This window comes from Cricetulus griseus, chromosome 5, assembly GCF_003668045.3.
Source record: "Cricetulus griseus strain 17A/GY chromosome 5, alternate assembly CriGri-PICRH-1.0, whole genome shotgun sequence".
NCBI lineage: Eukaryota > Metazoa > Chordata > Mammalia > Rodentia > Cricetidae > Cricetulus > Cricetulus griseus.
The window spans coordinates 128,283,657-128,305,717 of NC_048598.1; the positions used below are offsets into that span (position 1 = coordinate 128,283,657).

Genomic DNA, 22,061 nt, shown 5'->3' on the forward strand with positions numbered 1-22,061 from the left:
GTTTACCTGGGTCATTCTGCTGATCCTAGAGGCAGCAGACCCTGCTGGAGATCAGAACTCCTGGTCCTCACAGACAACACCTTTCTAATTACCATACCTCAAGACACAGGAGAAAAAGCACAAGTGGTTCTACTTTGAAATGGAATTTTGGTCATAAAATAAACAAATAAAAAGAAGCCCTTTGTGACATTGAAGCTTTTAAATTCCCGACTCGCTCACCTGTTCAATCCTGTGGTTTGGTCACAACATATGGACACTGTCTGCAAAACCCTTTGAAAATGCTGTATTGGCACCTTGCTGCAATCTGCCAGCACACTCCTTAGGGCCAGGGAGTCCATATGCCGCTGCTTGCTGCTTGCTTTCTTCCTTGGGCGATTTGATGGGGAGCTGCTGGAGTTGTTGCTAGGGGTTCCTCTTTCCCCTAGCTGTGAGTGATGGCAATAAGGATGGCTGGATGCTGCTTATTGTTGCCACAGAAATCCAAGATCAGGTTATTACTTGCAAGGAGCCCTGGCGATGGGTCAGGAAGCCACAGTATAGCTCTTATGCCAAGTGCTCTGAAGTACCCGTGTCCTCTTGAATGAGACACTTCATCCTTCTAGGTATCAGTTTTTGCCTGAATGAGAATTTAAACTGGAAGATTAAGAAAAGTGAGTAACTGAGTGCTTTGACATTTTGTAATGCCCAGCTGTTTTTTTGTCATACACTCATTAAGATAATCCAAAAGTTATAATGCTGTGGAGAAATTAAGGGTAAAGAAGAAAAGAGCCATGTCATTTTAATTAAATCTGTGCATGGAAATAAATGGGGACATTCTACAGTGATTGTGTGACTGTGTCTTAATGGAGTCCAAAAGACTTTCCTCTTTGAGAAGTGTGAGCTAATACACCCACAGAGAAATGATTAGGAAAGGAGATATTTATATTAGATGGGAAACGCTGGGAAGCTAAGACTTTAAATCAATACCCAGAGGCAAGATGTGGGCAGCTGAAGATGTGCAAGAGAGCATATAAGCTGGAAATATTCCCTGATATTTCCTGTCAATGTTGATGATAGAATTACTATATCATGCTAGAAGTCAAAGACAGAAACCCATGCAATAGATATGTATGCATTTTCATACATTAGGCCTGTATATTTACCACTCCAGCCAATGGCATAGTAACGTGGGGTCTTTTGAGCACAGATCACTTAAGAAAAGAGGGGTGGGGAGGAGAGTGAAGTGTGCTTTTAGGATTGAGATGGCAATGCTGGATCTGGGTGCCAAGTCCTCCCTGTTATTTCTGTCGCCCAACACCATGCATACCCTGTGAACTGCAAGGAGAGAGATGTACTTCCTAGGGTGCATTACTGACTCCAGCCTGCAGCAAGCTAAGCACATAGATCCAATCTGTGCTGGTGTCCCTTGTTATTTAACGAAGGGCACCCAAATGTATTGAAGGGGCATTCTATCCATAAGGGGATAAACTTGCCTCCTCAGCAGGGCGCTGCTTCAGATGGAAGTTTGGAATAAACAAGTGTTATTTCTCAGTGTCTTCATTTTTTTCTTTCTCCCTGGATGAATCACTGCAGAACTAACTTTTTTTGCTTCCTGCTCATCGGTTAGGTTTTGCTCAGCTGCCCAAGCTCTGGGTGGACAGTGGAAATCTCAGAGAAGAGAAAAATTACCCCAGGATTAAATCTGGATCCTAGTTTTACATTTAACTCTCTGCCATAGATGGGCACATGAAGTAGGGGAAGAGGGAAGAGGAGTCAGGGAGAGAGACAGGGAGTCAGGGAGAGAGACAAGGAGGGAGAGAGACAGAGAGGGAGACAGAGAGACAGGGAGGGAGAGAAGGAGGGAGGGAAGAGAGAGAGAGGGAGAGAGGGAGAGAGAGAGGAAGAGAAAGAAGGAGAGAGAGAGAGAGAGAGAGAGAGAGAGAGAGAGAGAGAGAGAGAGACCTTCAAAGGTCAGAGAGTGTACTTCAGTGATAGGCTCCTAGGTAGTAAGTAGAAGCTACCCCACTCCCACTCTCAGCCTGCCCTTTGTTTTAGGAATCTTGACGGGTGTGATCATTTCTGCAAAAATCACCTTGTCCCACCTTGACCCCAGCCAAACAAGATACACCCACTCAACTAACCTTTACCCTTTGTGCCTGCTAGGGAGCCCTTTCTCTTCCCAGCGGGTTCTAGTCTTCACAGGCCCAGGTGGAGCCTTCTGAAGAGAAGTTTTGACTTTGCCCTTCTTAGCTTGTGGCTTGTGTATCATATTTAGCCAGAGGGCTTGTTACCAAAAGGCGGTTAAACTCCGTCCTCAGGGTTCTTAGCACACTCATTTAGGAATAAGGCTCCCAAACTTGCATGTCCAGAAGTTCTTATCGCATGTTGATGCTGCAGTCTGGAGGCCAAAACAATGCCTTCGATACAAGAATGTACTGCTGCAGCTTGGGCTTCTCTTTCTTCCCACGTCCTCCCGCCCCATTCTTAGTTGTGCAATTTCCCCCTCTGTGTGGCTGTCCCTTGCTTTTGGACTGCTTCTAACAGTCCTACTCCAGTCCGGGTCCTGAACATATAGGAGGGTGGCCTCTCCCCAGCCTTGCGCGGCTTCCTTCTCAGGGCTTGCACATACCACTTTTCCAAGCAAACGCTGCCGATTGCTATAGCTCTTGTCTGAATCATTCACTCTTTCTTAGGACTGCTAGCATCAAGCGAACTCTCTTCCGCAAGTTTGGGTAGGGGCATCCAGCTCCCTGTTCCCCTCCTGCATACAGCAGCCCTGGGGAAGCTCCCCAGATACCGTGTGGGCGCCCTCGCGCGCCAAATCCAGCCTGGGGCGCAGGGCCATTCGGGATGCTAGCTCTGCGCTCATACTCCATCTGGCTCCTGTTCCAGATAGTGGGGTTTCTCAGGGTGTCGAAAGCTCCAGTGTTGAGGCTTCAGGCTCCAGAACCCGGAGGGGGGCGGTAGCAGCGTCAGGTGGCTGCTCTGCGTCCCTGAGCGCCACCCAGTCACTTCCTATTCGGCGCACAGCCTGGGCTGGAGCTGGAACCCTCCTGCAGCTCGGCCCCAGGACCCGAGTCTGCCAGAGCTGCTGGGGCTTGGGACAGCGGCGGGAGAAGCTGAGATGTGACCCCCTCCCCCCGATTGCCTTTGCCCTCTCTGATGCCTGTTTTTGCAAACAACAGCCCGCACCAACAAGCGAGCACTTGTCTGGATCTTCGTGGAGAAAGGAGCAGCCTTTCTGGGCGCTCGCAAAGCCAGGCAGAAGTTGGGCTGCCCTGGGCAGCTGTGAAACAGCTGCGTGAGAAGGCTGGGTTAGGAGACTGAGGGAGCAGAGCTAAGGAAGGGGGTGGGGAGAGGGAAGTCGAGTTGCTCCTTGCTCTCTCCGAGATCCCAGAGTCGGGGTAGAGGGAGAAATGCTGAGCCCGCGTCCGGGCTCCTGCCTCCACGGCAGCATCTTCAGCAGCAGCAGCCTCAGCATCAGCACCGGCGGGACAGCGACAGCGGGGGCGGCGCAGGCGCACTGTGCCCGGCGGAGCCTGCAGTTCCCCAGCCCCGTGTGCGGCACCGCCACAGTCTGGGCAGCGGCGGCCGGGGGAGCGCTACTACCATGAACTGCCTGGTCCTCCTCCCCAGAGCTGCTCATCCGGGTCGGGCTGGAGACACAGTCAGGGGACCCCGCCGCCGCCGCCGCGCCCCCTTTTCTTTCGTCTCCATCTCCACCACCTTTTCCTCTTCTTCTTCTTCCACCTTTTCTTCCTGCTTCCCCCCCTCCCCCGCCGCGGATCCTGGCCGCTGCTCTCCAAACCCAGGATGCCGGGGGGCAAGAGAGGGCTGGTGGCGCCGCAGAACACATTTTTGGAGAACATCGTCAGGCGCTCCAGTGGTAAGGAGAGTTGCAGTTCAGAACATTCCCCACCTCCATCCCGACCAAGGCGCCCCCAATCCCGCCCATCCCATCCTTCTCCTAAGTGGGGGGAGGGGGGTGTAGGCAGTAGTACCTGGTGGTTTATGGTGGGTGGGGACCAGGAAGGAGTTGGTGGAGGAACGTAAGTTGCATCTGCTTCCTAAGAGATGTACCCCCTTCCCACCTGTCCAGACCTCAGAGTGGGAGCCAGGGAAGGGGGGGCGGGTAAAGCGGGGGTTCATCAGAATAGGTTTGAATTGCACTTTGATGATGAATCGTTCCTTGTCCCATCGCTTCCCAAACAAGCTTCAAGCGCTGACCAAATTTTTAGAGCCAGTTTTTTGGAGGAAGCTTTCCTTTTAAGTTGGGAAAGCCTGGGAAAGTGGCTACTTCATCAGATTTAAGTCACTGGGCTAGCTTTTGGATCCACTGTGCACATATGAAAGAACTCTGTGTTAGGGTGAGCAGTCAGAGTTGAACCTAAAAAAGTCAGGGCTTGGAACACGGGAAAGCAGTTACTAGGATCCAATTTGTGTTTCAAGTTTCGCGTTTTTATTTTCTTCATTGTGTATTGGTTTCTAGGCTACATTTTACCTATTTTCCTTGAGCAGAAGGGAGGAAGCAAAGCCACAGTTTCTGTGCTTTTAATGCACCTGGGAAAGAGATTTGAACAATGCCATTCTGTCTTGCTCCTTCCTGCACAGCAAGGCTGTCCTGCCTCCCAAGTGTCTTTAAAATACCATCAATTTATGCTTGGTCTCCTATCTTCTGGATTGGAATGGCTATTTCACATTTAAGATCATACAATTTTTATCTTCTGGGATTATTCATCTTCTAGTTGTGTTCTTAAAAAATTCTTTTATATAATTCTAAACTCCACAAGCAAAGTGTGTGGACTATCATTTAAGGGTTTCTCTTCAGAATCCCTTCATGGAGAACCATGAAAAGGGTAATTCTGCACTTGGAGTTGACTGGGAAAGCAGTGGGACTCTTCTGTGCTGCTCCATGGTTCCTTGTTCTGACAACTATTCTTGGAGATTCTGTGTGTTTGGGGGGGGGTTATATAGCAGACATGGTGTGGGTCTTTTGTGTGAAAGTGTGGTTAAAATGCTTAGCTGTGGGTGAGAGGTGTCCATGCAAATGATAACCAGGCACAGAGATGCCGGCTCTGAGGTGTTAGCTTAGAGGGACTGGTGTCTCTTTGAAAACCAGGTTTACAAACTCATCCTTGGAATTGGAGTAACCTAGGGAGTTTTCTTTAAATGCCCATCTTGGAGTTTGGTTTGGAGCTTTGTGACTCTTTCTTCCACTTTAGGTCAAAGTGTGATTCTGTATAAGGCTAGGGCAGCAGTAGCGTGTTGGGATTAAAAAAAAAAAAGCTTATAGTGCTGCATAGTCACTTTAATCCCTGTAATATTTTTAGCTATCCCACTGTGAGGTTCATGTGTACTTTCGGTTTTTATGACAATAGAAATTAAAATATAAGTTTGTATAAATATAAATTAAAATATAAGTTCATAATGGCACAGATACCCATTGCCTTCTTTTATGAATATCTCACACAGATCTAGATTACAGGGAACATTGCTGCTAAAGCAATTTAATTGCTAGGGGGACCTTAGAGGTTATCAGAATCAGCTTTTTACAGAGATATGGTGATTTTTCTTTCAGATTTCTCTTCTTGAGCTGTTTCTACTTCTTACAGTTTGCCTTTCGAGAGGAGTTTTCAGGGAAGGCCTTAGAAAACCAGACCCATGGGCTCTCTGCCACCCTCCTAGGGGAAGAGGAATAATACAACGAGAAGTCATGGATTGAAGCTTATCATTGTAACAATGATGGTGGAACAACTTTCTCAGCTTGGAACTGTGGGAAGGGTTTAGAATATGTTTCCGTCAGATGTGGCTTGAAATGGAGATCTACGTTGTGTGGCTCAGGACTGTCTGTTCCAGTTGCCTCCATTTTCTATCAGTCAACATGTGAATAGTTGATCTTTTTTTTACACCCCGGGATTAGAATGGTTTCCTAGTTTAGTGCTTCTGTCACTGGCTAACACCAAGTGTGAGTGAGATTTACCTGCTTTGACATTTAAAGGTTTGTCTATGGCTAACTTTGAATAATATTAAGACACAAAATCTTGGGATTTTGTTGGGGATGTGTTAGATATTTGAGAATTATGGATGCCTATACTTAGCAAGCACCGCAAACCCTCAGCAAGTATCTGAACTGAGAGCTGCAGGATATAATTGGTCTACCCATCTGTGTGGGAGGGCCCTCCAGTTGTCATTTCTACCTGATTTGGCAGAGAAATTGAAAAATTCATCCTAAGAGATTGTTTAATTAAGAATAACAGATAAAATTCCCTCTAGGATTCATGGATGGATCAGGTTTGTCACACTGAAGATTTAATCACTCACCAACTTAATAACATTGGGCATGAACGGCTGGCAGGGCTTCAGTGGGGAACGGAAGTCAAGGAGGTGGCATTCCCAGCCAGCTGAAGAACTGAAGAAACAGAGGCTGGTGTTTTATATTGACTAGCTTTCCTTTCTCACACAGTATCATTCTCTTTTGAAAAGCAGCTCTTACACCGAAAGTCAGATAAACATGTTTGTAGAAAGAGACAGAGATGACCAAGAGCCTATAGACAAAACAGGTGGACAGACATTCACCCAGTCTTAAAGACAGACACAGAGAGATGGAGAGACAACCAAAAATACATGCAGGTGGAGACAGAGACACACATAGACACTCAGACACACAGGCACACACACACACATGGGAAAGGAAGAGGAAGAGAGGGAGGAGGGAAGAGATGGAAACTTAGACACACAGAGATACACACACACACACACACACACACACACACACACACACACACAGAGAGAGAGAGAGAGAGAGAGAGAGAGAGAGAGAGAGAGAGAGAGAGGGAGGGAGACACACACAGAGACAGAGAGAGTGAGAAGAATGAGAACCAAACATTTGATTTTGTCCATGTGTAGCTTGTGAATTGAGATCTCAGGAAGTTAGGAATCTATCAGTCAACTTTCCGGTAATATAGACCAAATGAGCAAAAGGGATGGCATAAATGCACACAGTTTTTGAGGCTGAGGATTTTATAATCAAACTCTGAAGTCCTCAGCTGCTGTTTCTAGGGGAGAGTGCTACCTTTCATGTCCTGAGTGGCACATAACCTCTCTGCTGCTCTTTTACTCTCTGTTTCTTCCCCCTTCCCTTATTTAGTTGAGTGTTTTAAGCCAGCATTGCAAGTTATTACTGGTGACTGTGTCTACAAAGTAAAACAATGTGAGCTGTTGTGTAGCATGTATATGCACACATCTTATAGCCAACTCTCAAAATAGGAGCAGCGAGGAATACTCCCCTTTACTTTTAAGACTAAAGCTTTGATAAAACAAATAAAAGGAAAATGATAATTCATAATTTTACAATAAAGGTCAAAAGTATAAAGACAACAGGAATATCAGATAAGCATTAAAAATAGATGTTTGATTTTGATTGACATATTTATAGGCTGTGGTGTAGCATTTCAATAGTTGAGTACATGTATAATGATCAGATCAAGGAAAATGGTTCACCTGCCTGTTTGAACATGTATCATCATTTTGCCTTAGAATAATCCTACTGGCTGGTTCAAAATACCAGATTGTTCACCATAGTGAAGTTTAAGTGTATATTTGGCTATTTGGATCAAAATAAGTTATCAAGAAGGGAGAGCTTGAGAATGGCGTTCAAGCTCATTACATCCGTAATTACATCATTACATTATTTCGTCAGACATGGACCAAATCTGTGTTTGGCATCATCAGCACCTCCTCCCTCTTTACATGGTCAATGTTCATGCAAGCTATTTGTTAATGTAAACTAGGTTGTAGAGAGATGTAAGCTTCATGTAGAGTTAATTACTGGAGAGACTTTTAGGTGGAATATTAGTTAGACAAAAACATTGTATCAAAGCCCTCAATGTGCCCATCCCTGTAAGTAGTGTATTTCACCCACGTGCTCTTTCTCTCTGAATCCTTAATGAATATCCAGCAAAATGACTAGTTTGGGTGACAGCAAATTAGGTTGCCATTTTTGGAAAATTATAAATTCAAATCAATGTTTTTTGATGCAAAGTTATCCATAATATTAAAGTACTATTCAGAATTAAGGATTTTTTCACTTTTATGAAAAACTAGAAGTGTTCTTTTTCTCTTTGGAGGAAAAGGACCCAGGAAAGAATTAAGTAGAGAGAGTGTGTTATATGAGCAGCTCATCTTTTAAGCGGTCCTCAGCAGCTTCAATTTTCTATTTTTATAGAAACAGTGGGCTGGGCAGGCACTTCCTTTACTCTGCCACCTCTCCCTTGCAAAAAAAAAAAATCCAAACTCATTTTCACACTGTAATTGGTATTTAGAAACATGGCGATATTATAAGAACCCCTCAAGTGATCTGGTATCAAAACGAAAAGGAAAAACAGCTTAATTATGAGCCAACCTAGAAGGAACAATGTAAGGCAGACAGTTTCTACCGGCCACATCAGAAAGTTGTTGATATTTCTTTTCTTGAATGGCTTTCTGTAATATCTAAGACACTGTTCAGGAAATATTGATAAAACCACACATTGGTTTTGAAGTATTGGCTTACCCACGTCTTAAAATGCACCACTTTAGTGCTGAAAGTATCAAAGAGGTTGAAATTATACTCACCACTTCCTAAATTATATTGACGAATAACCAAGAGCATCATCTCACCTCTGAGCCTGCACCATGTTACATAACGAGAGCTGTACACTGCTGGCTAAGGGCTGCTCCCCTCTGCACACATTGCCTTCACTGGTGTCCATCTTTTGCTGGATTCCAGAAGTAGAATGTGTAAGACATCCATTTACTTAAACCTCTTTCAGACAATCTTCTAAAAAAAATTCCATTATATTTTTGATGGATGGCAGTAGTAATGGTTATTGTAATTGGTAAAGACTGAGTGGATTTCCATGCAGAAGCTTTAACATCTAGTCAACATTTATCTTGTTCTTTCACTGTAACAGTAACTTGGCGGATCAGTGCTTTCACACTCCCCAGAGTGAGTCTAGGCAGAGGTTGTGTGGCCACCAACCTTCGGTAGTTACCATTTACCACAAGAGGTCACTATAGGTTTTATCACAATTAGTGATTAGTCGACATCTTTCCTTTTTTCTCTTTCCTCCTTGACTCTTCAATTACGATTCTGTGTCGGGGTGGTCTGCATAGTTAGTGTTTTTGCATGAAAGAAAATATATAAAACATAAGACAAACAAGAAAGTCCAGTGATATGAGGTACTTACTTCTTTTAATTACTAAAATTTATTTAAATTATTTTAAGACTCAATAAATATGATAGTAATCAAGTAGTAAACACTGACATTTGATATTGGCTAATCACATATCATGGAGAATTATAGTGTGATATTCATAAGATATGGTTTAGACTGAGAGGGAACTTATGCTATCAAATGAAAATTGAATTATATCACACATTTTTGGTGTGTTAGCAACATATATGAAACAAGAAGTTTTCAGCAAAGTTCCATTTGCACAATGCTTTCTCCCAGGGAGATGGCTAAGTATTTTACTATTTCAGCAGGGTTTTCCCCATCACAAATGTTTTTATATAATTTATATTAAGACTGGATGCAGAGGTAGAGTCAGTTCATAACCACACTGTATTGACAGAGAGCTCACAGATTTATAGCTATTTTTACAGCCTGTATGTAATTCTAGCCTTTTGATGTTTCCCAAAATTTGAAAATAAAGTTCAAAGCTAAAACAAATTATCTTCAAAGTTCTCCAAGTTATTAAACTCCAAGAGAAATGATTGAGAATGTATTATTCCGAGAGGTTCGGTTTCCTGTTGATCAGCATGTACTACCAGTGTAAGAGGCCAGATCTTGAAATATTTGATCAAGTCAAGACAGCTGTGATTCTTTTTTTCCCTCCATTTTTAATTTAAATTAGAAACAAGATTGATTTACATGTCAATCCCAGTTCCCTCTCCCTCCCCTCTTCGTCTGTCCCCCACTAATATTCTACCTATCCCATACCATTTCTGCTCCCGAGGGAGGGTGAGGCCTTCCATGGGGGTTCTTCAGATTCTATCATATCCTTTGGGATAGGGCCTAGGCCCTCCCCCTTGTGTCTAGGCTGAGGGAGTATCCCTCTATGTGGAATGGACTCCCAAAGTCCATTCCAATGCTAGGGATAAGAACTGATCTACTACAAGAGTCCCCATAGATTTCTGAGGCCTCCTCACTGACACTCACATTCATGGGATCTGGATCAGTTCCATGCTGGTTTCCCAGTGATCAGTCTGAGGACCAAGAGCTCCCTGTTGTTCAGGTCATCTGTTTCTATAGGTTTCACCAGCCTGGACTTGACCCCTTTGCTCATCACTCCTCCTTCTCTACAACTGGATTCCTGTTAGTTCAGTGTTTAGCTGTGGGTGTCTGCTTCTACTTCCATCAGACAGCTGTGATTTTTAACATAATAAATTAGTATATCAGACATTGTCTTTAGCATTTGGATATATATATCTGTATATCCTAACAAAGTGACACATTTGGAGGCAGTGTAGGCACATTTGGAGGCAGTGTAGGCAATAGCTTTGTAATACTAAGTTTTCACATAGAAAGAAACAAGAAAATTAATGGGCAAAATAAAACAGAAATGAACAATGGTTCAAGGGGCTGGAGAGACGACTCAATGGTTAAGAGCACTGACTGCTTTTCTAGAGGACCTTGGTTCAATTCCCAGCACCCATATGGCTGCTCACAATTATTTGTAACTCCAGTTCCAGGGAATATGACACCCTCACACAGACATACATGCAGGCAAAACACCAATGCACACAAAATAAAAATAAATAAATTATTTAAAAAGCAATTTGAAATTTTACTGAAGCTGATATTTTTTAGGGAATCTGGTCCAAGCAGAGAAATATAACTATTCAGTGTAAAGTCCTACAAATTTTGAGAAGTAAGCAGTCTGAGATCTGAGCTTAGATATGGAATCCTAGAAGTTCCCAGCTATGATGATGGGTGTGTAAGATCACAAAGGCTTAGGAACATCATGGTAGTCTCAAGGATACACCCAACCCTTTCTTGATCTCCCCTGTGCTGTACACAGAAAAGGCTGGCTGAATAAGTGCAGTTTGATTTTGGCTCCTAAAGCAACCAATTTAACAATTGATTTTTTTCAAACAGTTCTGATTTTGTTCACGAAGTGAGTTGGCTAAGTAATTATGTAGCTGAAGATGTTTATTTAATCACTGTGTGTCTCTGGAAACAGAAATCATACAGCACAGGGAGCATCATTGGTACCCATGAGAGCATGTTTGTATCCTACTCCCAAACAAAATATTCTCTAGCCTTTCACTTTAATCTCCAGGGGGCTGAAGGGCTGGACTATTTTATATTAGAAAGACCTGCTTCATATTCTAATTAAATTATTTTGAACAACTCTGCAGTTAGGAGTTATTGATGGCATGCTTTTCTTTGGAAATCAATCTTTGCCTGTTGACAAACCATCAGAGAGCTTTACTGATGGTTGATGCAGCTTACAATCCAGCAAGCCAGGTGCTGATTGCCAAATGTAACTAAACATTGATCAACTGTCTTGTGTTATGGGGAAAGTTTAACTTTTTCCCCAGTCCTTTCTGTCTATGCACTTCTCTCTTATTTGGGAGATAAATGAAAGCATGGAGAATTTATTTTGTGTATCTTATAGCACTGTAAGGATAGTGGGTTTTTTTTATTGGGGGTTGCATAGTCTGAGAGTAAGTTCCCTAAAGATAGTAACTACCTCTCTGCTTGACCTTTATGCCATTTGTTGTGAATTACTCACTTACACAACAGAATCTTACTGAATATCTACTATGTGCTAGGAAGTGATCCAGAACAATGCCACGGCAGTGTTTCTCTTTATTTTCTTTTTCTGTGAGGGGAAATGTGCATATTGATTATGATTTCATCATCTTACCGAGAACTTTGTATTCTCACAAATAGTAAGTAACAGGACAAAGGCGAATGTGGTTAGAAGGAAGGTTACATAAGGTAATATGTGCAAATGCAAGAGCAGCACCCAGCCCCTACAAAGCAGTGTGTGGTGCTGTCAATTATTAGTTGTTTAAACCTTTGGACATCCCTTCTGTGGTTGATGTCCTTAATTCTGAGTTGCCATTTCCTTCTATATCTCTTTGCAACTGACAACTTTCAGCCCGTGAGCACCCCACACCACCCTCTTCACACACAGATTTACACTTCCCTTTACAACTTTACATACTCTCTCACCCTTTATACTATACCCTGTTTCCATGCCCTCATCACTCCCTGTCCTTCCATGTCCTTAGTGGCTTCCGTTCCTCCCTCCATCTCTCCTCTGCTGGTCCTCATTCCACTTTGCAGAGCAGTCTTGTCTGAAGTTGGTGTTGGATCTCTGTCTTTTTTGTCCTGTGTGGGCTGTGACATCTGGAGTTCCCTTCTTGTTCTTCTCACGAGTCATCTAAACTGTGGCCAGACTGGAATTTATTTATTTTTGGTCTTAAACTGATCAGTTTTCTGTGGCATTTTCTCATGACAGCCTAAGATCACTTTTATGTTTTTTTTGTCCTGCTGCTTAGAAACCTTAGGTTTACATTTGCTTTCCCACTCAGTATAATGTTAGTATTACATCCCACGGATGTGATAAAGCCTAGTGGGTAAGGATTTTTTCACCCATTTCTTTTGTAGCTCTTAAAGATATTGTGTGCACAGAGAGTGAACTTAAGGTCATCACTGAACAGACTCAGACCACAGCTAGTGTTCTATGTGCTCCACATCCTATGTACAGGCCCCAAAGGAGAATGCCTCATTAGCTGAGCTCAGAAACAAGGCTTCTGGAAGTGAGGACCAAATTAGGGAGACTCTCTCATCCATCCCTAAAACAACCTGACTCTACTGGGAGAACCCTCTTCAGGGTAGTTGGTAATTTTATGAAACTTCTAGACATTTGCAAAGCTTCCAGTATTTCTGTCTGTCTCCATCTTCCCATCATTCCCTGCCCTCACTCCATAGTGGTGCACTGTGGATTTTAACCTGGAAGGGCTTCTGGGAGGACATACATGTTCCAGATATTACACTTCATCTCACAGGAAGGGCTTACTACAGACTTGCTTTTTCATATTATTTTTGGATAAAGTAAAATACGGGAGACTTTTCCACCTTTTTGATCCAATGAAGGCAAAATATTAAATAACTAGAAGCCTCTAAATCATTAAATGAGCTTCAAAGCATTGAATTCACTTTTTCAAGACTTTCCTAACTGGTAGGCAAACACCAACAACAGATGAACAAACAGACATCTGAGCACCACCTTGGAACCTCCAAACATCAGCTTATTGCTTAGACTAAAAGAAGTGTCAGTATGGATTGCCCCAGTACCCAGATATACTCTGCAGTATGCTGGCATGCTCCGAGATGTCAGAGGAAGAACAGAAACTTCCATCTCTGTGTAACCAGCCCTGTGAAAAAGCCTAGGGAGGAAAACTGAGTTGAACTGCAGGCATTTGTGTTTTCCTTAAACTGCTAGCTCCTGTTGCATAGAGTGTAGAATGAAACACACACACACACACACAGACACACACACACACACACACACACACACACACACACACACACACACACACACACACACACACACATGCATACACAAATCTGAAACAAAAAAGCCAGGACAAAGCCTTAGAAAATTAATCGTGTTGTAATGTACCTTGAAAAGCCTACTGTGCTAGTTGGTTTTTGTCAACTTGACACAAGATGGTGTCATCTGGAAAGAGGGAACTTCAGCTGAGAAAGTGCCTCTATCAGATTGGCTATAGGCATATTTGTAGGAATATTTACTTGATTAATGATTGATAAAGGAGATCCAGCTCACTGGGGGTGGTGCCAGCTCTGGGCAGGAGGTTCTTCAAGGTAAAAGAAAGGTAGCTGAATGGGAGTCTAGAGAACAAGTTAGAAAGCAGCTGTCCTCTGTGGTCTCTGCTTCAGTTCCTGCCTCCAGGTTCCTGCCTTGAGTTCCTGCTTTTGATCCTGGTGTTTATCACAGCAATAGAAACCAAGCTAGGACATCTTTTTGTTTGTGTGTTTCTTTCTTTCTTTACCATGTGTGCAAATGAGATAGGTCTTAATTGAAGTTCTTCATGAGTTTTACTTCCATTTGTTTGATTGTCTTAAAAGGTTAATTTGAAGAAAATACATACTTCCTTCAGAAAAGATGTTGGTTGTTTGTAAAAACATTTGTGTATTTGTAAGCTTCAAATGAAGCTTGAGTATTAAATAAGTAATACATTTCTCTCCCGATAAACACATCTTGACTGGTTTAGCTTTTTGTTCCCCAAGATTATATAACTAGTGGATGTCTAAAGCTTTAGTTATTTTAAGAAATTTCATTGCAATAGGATTCAGCAACAATTTGTCATTAACTACATCAAGGTGACTATTTTCCATGTTTTGTGGGTCTGTGATTCATGCAGGCAATCATTGCAGTTGTGTTTTGCTCTAATGATTCTGACCAGCATAATTTTTAGAAATGCATTCCATGAGCAAAACATTACTGTTTAAAGTGGAAACTGGGCTGGAGTGATGGCCTGGTGAATAAAGTGCAAAAGGATCCGAGTTTGGTTTTTCGGCGTCTGTAGAGACGTGAGCATGGTCTTGCACATGTAATCCCATCACTGGGCAGAGGACAAAGACAAGTAGACCCTGGTGAGCTTGTTGGCCAGCCAGTCTAGAGAAACAGCAAGCAGGTTCAGTGAGACCCCATTTTGATAACAGAACACAGAGAGTAATAGAGGCTTCCTCTATGTGGCATTGATCTCTGGCTTAACATATACTCTCATGGGTGCAGACCTGCATACAAATTCGAATAACATCCACAAGTACAAATTCAATTGTTGAACTTTTTGTGGAAAAAAGTGTCTTCTGTAACATTTCTATTGTTTCTAGCAGTGGAATTTTAAGAATAGATGCTGAAATAGCTCCTGCCTTGTGATCCACTTTGGCTAGATGGAGGATGAAGAAGTTAATGCCATCAAAGAAACACAGAAACTTGAAAATGTACCTTTGATCTTGAAGGAGATGAAACGTGGAGGCATATTTTTATCTTTGATGACAGCTGAACACGTTTGAATAAATTAACAGATTTTTTTGCATATTTCAAACTCCCACAGTGGTGGTCTGTTTAATGTTGCCATTATTATTATATAATAATTAGAGTCATTTTGGAAAGTATGAAGTATATGTGTCTACACACTGGCTGTACCGTTACAGAATTGTAAGAAAAGGCATATTTTGTAAGGACATAAAAGATACCAGCCTTTCATAGAAATGGGGAATGCATATAGCAGAAACCAACACTATAGATGAGGATGCTTCATATAAATTAGTTATGCCTTTTTTTCTCAGACCAAAGGAGATTATTTGACATAGAGGGACAGAGGGCAAGGATAAGGGACAAAGACAGGAGACAGAAGAAGAGGGAGAAACAATTAGTGTCTTTTTAAAATAATACCTTTTTAAAATAACCATATGTATCAAGATTTTGTTTAACCCAAATAAAATGTGCTATGTATGCTTCAGGGGACTTTTTCTGTTACTGCCACATAAAACTTAAATATGTCTATAAATATCACTCACCCAGAAGACAAGCTCAGAAAAGTAGCATGGGCTCCCCGACTCAGTTTCACAAGTTTTCAGATGTTATTCAAAGTGCAGAAAATCTGCTTAAGTTTGCCTGTTATCATTACTAATTATTATTAAAAATATGGTAATTTTTGGAAGAAATAGGTCCAAATGAGTCCTTATATACTTTCTAGATAACATCTAAACATTGCTTTGCAATTGTTTACTGACCGTCTTAATAGCAATAGGAACTGTTATTTGATTCTCCCAGCCAAGACTGTTGGGTGTGTAATGATGGACACACTAATGTGTACCTCACTCTCAGAGACTGTTAAGTGGAGACAACAAAAGCAACAAAAGCACAGAGAACATTTAAGTAGAAACTGTGGTAGGCATTTTGAAAGAAGAGGAGAGTGCTGAGATCACAAGTAACGCGGACTAGTTTTGACTGGAAGGCAGTTTTGGGGAGACCGGACTAAGGAAGTGCTATTAAGGTGATAAGAGGTCACCCGGACGAAGAATATAATAGACAAAGAGAAAACGAAGCAGGTTCCAAGCAGAGAAAGGGGGAATGGATAGGCACATTTGTGAAGCTTCAAGACCAATGCAGTGGATGATAGTAGATAAAACTGGAAAGAGCAGTTGGGGGCCTACCTAGAGATCCTGGGACTAATCTCCTGAACACAGTGCTGCTTGCTTGAGGGTTGAAGGGAGAAGGAGAGAAAGTTGGAGCCAACTAGACGACCACTGCTTTGGTGCAAGCAAGAGGGGATGGTCTTGCTTGGCTTGGGAGAGTAGCAGTGGAGATGCATAGAAAGGGTTGTATCCAATAAGTATCATTGTAGAATGATCAGGATTTAGTAATAAGTTAGTGTCCTGAGTGGGCAGGTGTGGAGGACGACTTAGGTGTGTGGCTCAGAAATGCATAGAGGGAAATAGGGAAACTTCCTTTGAGGTAGGAAAACTGGAAGTTTCACACTTCATCTTCCCACTTAGAACTTCCCCAGATGTCCCATCTCCCCACCCCTACTCCTATTCTCACTCTCAACCCTAGCCCTTGCTTTGAGCTGGGTTTCAAGGTGTGTGCTGCTGCTCCTAGCTTTTTTAATGTGGGCTCTAGCTCGGGAGATTATTCTTGTACTACAAGTATTTCACCAGCAGAGCTGCCTCTCTTGCCTGAGAGGTATACCTCTTCAGTAAGGACTAAATGAATGCATTTAGAGAGATACCATGCTGGCTTTCCTCACTGGCTGCTGTAGACCTAGGAAAAATTGCCCAATAGTGAAAGTGTTTTCTTCTAAAGTCCTTTCCCACCTCCACGAGTGTCTTCTTTCTCCCTCAATATTCTAGACTTCAATTTGGTTGTCTTACCACTTCCTCAAATACCTGAAAATTCTCGCTAATACTGGATACTGAAATACTTCTCTCAAAGGTAATTTGCATAAAAAAGTTGAGAGTGAGAAAGAACAGTAGGCTAGCCCCCCAAAAGAATTTTATCATCAGTTTCTACTTTGTCTCTTTAAAAAATGTATATATTTAAGATATGCAAGATTTAAAAAGTGTGTATATGTTATGTATGTGCATATGTGTATTGTGTGTGTGTATATGTGTGTGAGTGTGTGTGTGTGTGTGTGTGTGTGTGTGTGTGTGTGTGAGTGTGTGTGTGTGTGTAAAATGATGATCTCATGGTCATTCCTTACCTTCCACCTCATCTTTATATAGTTTCATATATATATATATATATATATATTATGTACTAATACATACTATATATATTATGTACAAATATATATATATATTAGTACAGCAGGCTAGGTAGTCCAGGGGCCTCTGGGAATTCTCCTGTCTTCTTTTACCACTTCACTAAAACACTGTTAGGATTACCAATGTGCACTGCAGCATCTGGTTTTATGTGGGTTCTGGGGATCTGAACTCAGGTCCTCACATTTGTATGATAGGTACTTTGTCCTCTGAGCCATCTGCTCAACTATAGTCTAAGGCTTTGACATCCACACGCATACTGAGAGCATCAGGAAAGTCAGGAAAATTAACTTGTTCATTGCTTCTCATAGTGACAATCTTATCCTTTGTGACAAGAGGTAAAAATCTTAGGAATTTTAGATTGTATCCAGTGTTAGTAACATAATTTTTATGTTGTGCCTTAGATACCCACATTTATTCACCTTATATGACTCCAAGTTTGTTCCCTTTCATCTTCTTCTCTCCATGTACTTCTCTGTCCTGCTCCCATTGTCAGTCCTGAAATTCTAGATCTAAAAAGGGTATAGTTTTCATAAAAAACAAAACAATAACATTGTAAAAAGTCAAATCTTGTTGGAGCAGCCCAGAGGAAAGCCATTTCCCTGCTCCAGAACTTCTGTAGAAAGAAAAGGAATTGCCTGAGTGACTTTATGGCATTTCATTGACTGCTTATGATCTTTCTTCTAGAATTTTCTGTCAGCATGGACTCCTGGTCTCCTTTACAAATAGGATTAATATGTAGTAGTGTGAACTCAAGTGTGGTTATTTTCCTGTCGCCTGAAGAAGTCATTCTGTGAAGAAGTGTTTCTTTATACTAAAATGAAACCAAACAAAGCAAGAGCTCAGATCCCTGTTCAGAAATACAGGAATAGATCAGAGTCAGAGGCAGCGAAGCCTGAGCCGTTCTTTTCCTGCTACCAGACTCCTTTTTCCTGTATTCACCAGCCAAGTTCTGTAACTTTCCAGACTTGCTTTCCTATTTGTAGAAAGGAAGGAGAAGATGCACAAGACAGACACAATCTTACTCTCAGGAATCATCCTAGGGTCTTTTCAAATCACAGGTTTGACTCAGAGGGTGTAGGGTGGGTCTCAGAGGCTTCATTGCTATTAACTACCAGGTGATTCTGGTGCAGGCTTTGAGAGGTGAGGGACCAGATTAAAGTGTCCCAGATTTTGTTGAGCAGGAGACTTATCTCTTGGGCTGTATTTTTGGATTCTACCCTGAGGAAGTCAGTTCAGTGCATCTACATTACAATTTGGCAATCGCTACTTTTGACACCTGGGACAAGATTCTATTGCAGCTGCCAGAATTCAGGAGTTACTACACTAGATAAGTGTGGCTCCATCCCTGCACATTAAAACCCCTTGGGATGATTTTAAAATAAACATCAATGCTTGTGGGTTTCTTTTTTAGATTAACTAAACCAGAAACTTCAGGGTGTGAGATCTGGAATGAATAACTCTTGTGTTCCCAATTTCAAGCTCCTTGAATCAAGATGGAATCAAGAAATCCCTATAAAGATATTTATAATTTTTCATACTTGCTTTTAATTGATAAATTATGTTTATGTGTTTATGTGGTCAATATGATATCTTGATGCATGTATACTTTGCGGGATGATCAAATCAATCTAATGACTATTCATCATCTCAAATATTTGTCTTCTCTTTGGGGTAAGAACATCAAAAATTCTTCTCTCTTACTAATTTTTGAAAACAACAGTATACTATTTTCTCATCTTGCAATAAAGCTCCAGAACTTAGAATGTCCATGTCCACCTTCTGTGTTCTTTTGATCACCACTCTCCCTTTTCAGTCTCTGGTAGTCATGAAAGCATTTTCTCTCTCCTTCTAACTCCATTGTATGCATATATCACATTAAAATAGTTTTTAAATTTTCTAATGGTTCCTTAAAAAACCCTTTGAATCAAGGGCCTATGATTTGGGTTTTTAACTTCTAACACTAGATGGAAACTTGATTGCTTTATTTTACATCTATCTTTAGAAGAAGCCATGTTATATTTTCAATCCCTAACCCTTTGTAGAAATCTATCCAAGCATCTGCCAATGTGCAGAATTGTAACTTCCGAAATCCCAACCCTTGGTGGGGAATCGTGCCTGACTGTTAGGCACCTCATAAGAACCATATTTGTGTGTTTGAGCCTTTTGGAAGTAAAATATGTGTAAACAATTTTAAGGTTTGGAATAGCCTGGATACCAAGGAAAGTTCAATAATCCAGAATTCATGGCTTTGTGTTCAATGAAAGTGAGGACACACTAGAACTAGATTCCCTGTCAAGACTGGCTGATGACAATGATGGTTGCTTAGAATTCTGGGAAATTTCCTTAATTGCATCATGCTGCTGACACTCTAGGATTTTCCCACCTTCTGGATTCTAACTTGTCTCCTTTGCAGTGAGTTATTCCTTTCTAATCAAATTTCTCTTACCCATTCTGCTTTAAAGCTGAAAGAAATTAAAATTTTCTGCGAAGTAATTTTAATTAAATTTGCTCTCTTGTTCTTAATATTTATTAATGATAACAGATTTCTCATTTGTTGGAACAAGAAATGTATGACTTCAGGAGATAATAATATGAACATTGTGTATACACATAATGTTTTGGCTAATACATATGCAAATTTGTAAAATGAACTCAGCAACTTTCATCTAACTTAGCTGTATCTATTTCTCACTGTTCAGTGTTTCACTTTATAATTTTCCTTTCCCTGATATAACTGTGCCGGTTTCCATTGGTAGGTCCAACATGAGGACATGAGGAACTATTTTTTTTTTCCATTCTCTACTTGCACACGTGGGTGCTCACAATCCCCTAAACACACTGCTAGCTGCCTCTACAGTTGTGAAAAAAATCTTGCAGACAGTACATTACAAAATTTTACCAAGATCTTTTGCTCTAATAGTTGATATAGACTTTGCTTATATTACTCATTATTAGTCTCCATAATTACCTAGAGATGTGCTTATAACTCTTGTTAATTTGTGTGTGTAGAAACTGACAATTTAATTGATATCCCCAGGTTTTTCACATTCCTCTCTTGGTAAGCTTGAGAATTGATCTGAATGTGGAGAATAGACTGTGATGGGATGATCAGTGGAACTTGGATTGTTGTGAATATTTACCAGTTGATGAATTATTTTTCTTTCATCGTTTAAATGGCTAGTCTCAAATTTAAATCACAAAGATGAACAGAAGACACATATCCTAGAGTATTGTAAAACCTTGTGATGGCCTTGAAATTATTTTTGCGTTATTCGTTCTGATTGACTGTGTGAAAAAACACTAGTGTGTACCTGTGACATATCTTAACATATTCAGTGTTATCGATGGAACTCAAGTAGATATTTTTAAAAAAGGATTGGAAACAATGAAAAACATCCACTGCCCACTTTTGGTTTTTTTTTCCCCATAAACAACTCTGCCTCCCAACCAATAAGAGGAGTAATCCCTTCCTGTAGGGATTGATTTCAACCCTTTATTTAATCTATAATCTACCTACTTTTCTACCTACAGTTTGCCCCAGAAAGAGTTTGACTATGCACAAACTTCAGTCAAGAGTTAGAATTTGGGGACCGTGTGTTCTGCTTTTTGCCTTTTGACCCCAGGGACCTGGGCTCTGTGAACCTCTGACTTGTTGCTGATGAATGATCAGAGAGATGGGAATGAAGATGTTTCCTGGGTCAGAGATAAGGGTTGCACCTTCAGAACAATGCATCACATAGTGGGGCTCCTGTCATGCCTGCTTTGTTAATCATTTTGTTATCACAGGGAGATATTGGTGAATGAATGCAATCCATCAACCACTAGCGGGTAGTGATGGCTGGACCTGCTGAGCTGCAGCCATTTTTAGACATTCCTGTGGCACAGCCTTGGAGAATGGTTGAGTGGCAGCAGGAAGACTATAAATGGCAGAGCCAACAGGAACAAGCAGAGCTCTGGTTCTGAACCTAACAGATGTTTTGAAAATAAGACTGTTTATGATGTAGGGAGCTCTGCAAGGCCTTTGGAGGGTTACTTAAGGCAATGTTTGCAAATCTCCGAGACGAAACAGAAGTGGGGTAAAATGGATTCAGTAAATTTTAACACACTTCACAATTGAAATAGATTATAAAATAATGCAAAACATCTAGTAAGTGTTGATTAAGAAACCTTTGGGGCTGTGTCTTTGTGTGGACACATACTTTGTGTGCATTTCTTTGATGAACTCCCATTTACAAAAAGCTTGAAAACTATGGGACATGTTTCTGGGAGAAAAAATGGTCCAGTTTAGCAAGCATCTTAGGGTTTCAACCTTTCTGTTTTTTTTTTTTTTTAAGCACATGAGACCCTTGTTTCCAGGACACCAGGAATCCTTTCAATCAATAAGTAATATTATACTGAAAAATTTTGAAAAATTGTTTTTAAATTTGCAAGTAAAAGTATACATTTTATGGTATATGATTATGGTAAACAACATGATGCTTCAGTATATAAGTGTGTTGTAGAAAAGCTAAATCAAGCCACTTAACATATGTACTCCTTCACATATCTTTTTTGTTGTTGAGAATAAAATCTACTCCCTTGGTGACTTTCAAATATACAATATATCGCTGTAACTCTGGTTGCCATGGAAACTGTAGTTCTCTCAAACTTATTAATTGCTAACTACAATTTTGTGTCCCTTGATTATATCCATCCAGTTCCTCTACCCCTCAGTCCTTGGTAACT

At 41.2% G+C, this 22,061-nt stretch overlaps 1 protein-coding gene across 1 annotated transcript in view; it reads left to right on the forward strand.

The window, feature by feature from the left end:
* The first annotated feature begins 3,792 nt into the window (after positions 1–3,792).
* Positions 3,793–22,061, forward strand: part of Kcnh5 (potassium voltage-gated channel subfamily H member 5) — a 292,983-nt gene continuing 274,714 nt past the window's right edge. Inside the window, exon 1 of the mRNA XM_027418254.2 lies at positions 3,793–3,865. Coding sequence (XP_027274055.1) covers positions 3,793–3,865 — 73 coding nt within the window. The remainder of the gene's footprint in view (positions 3,866–22,061) is intronic.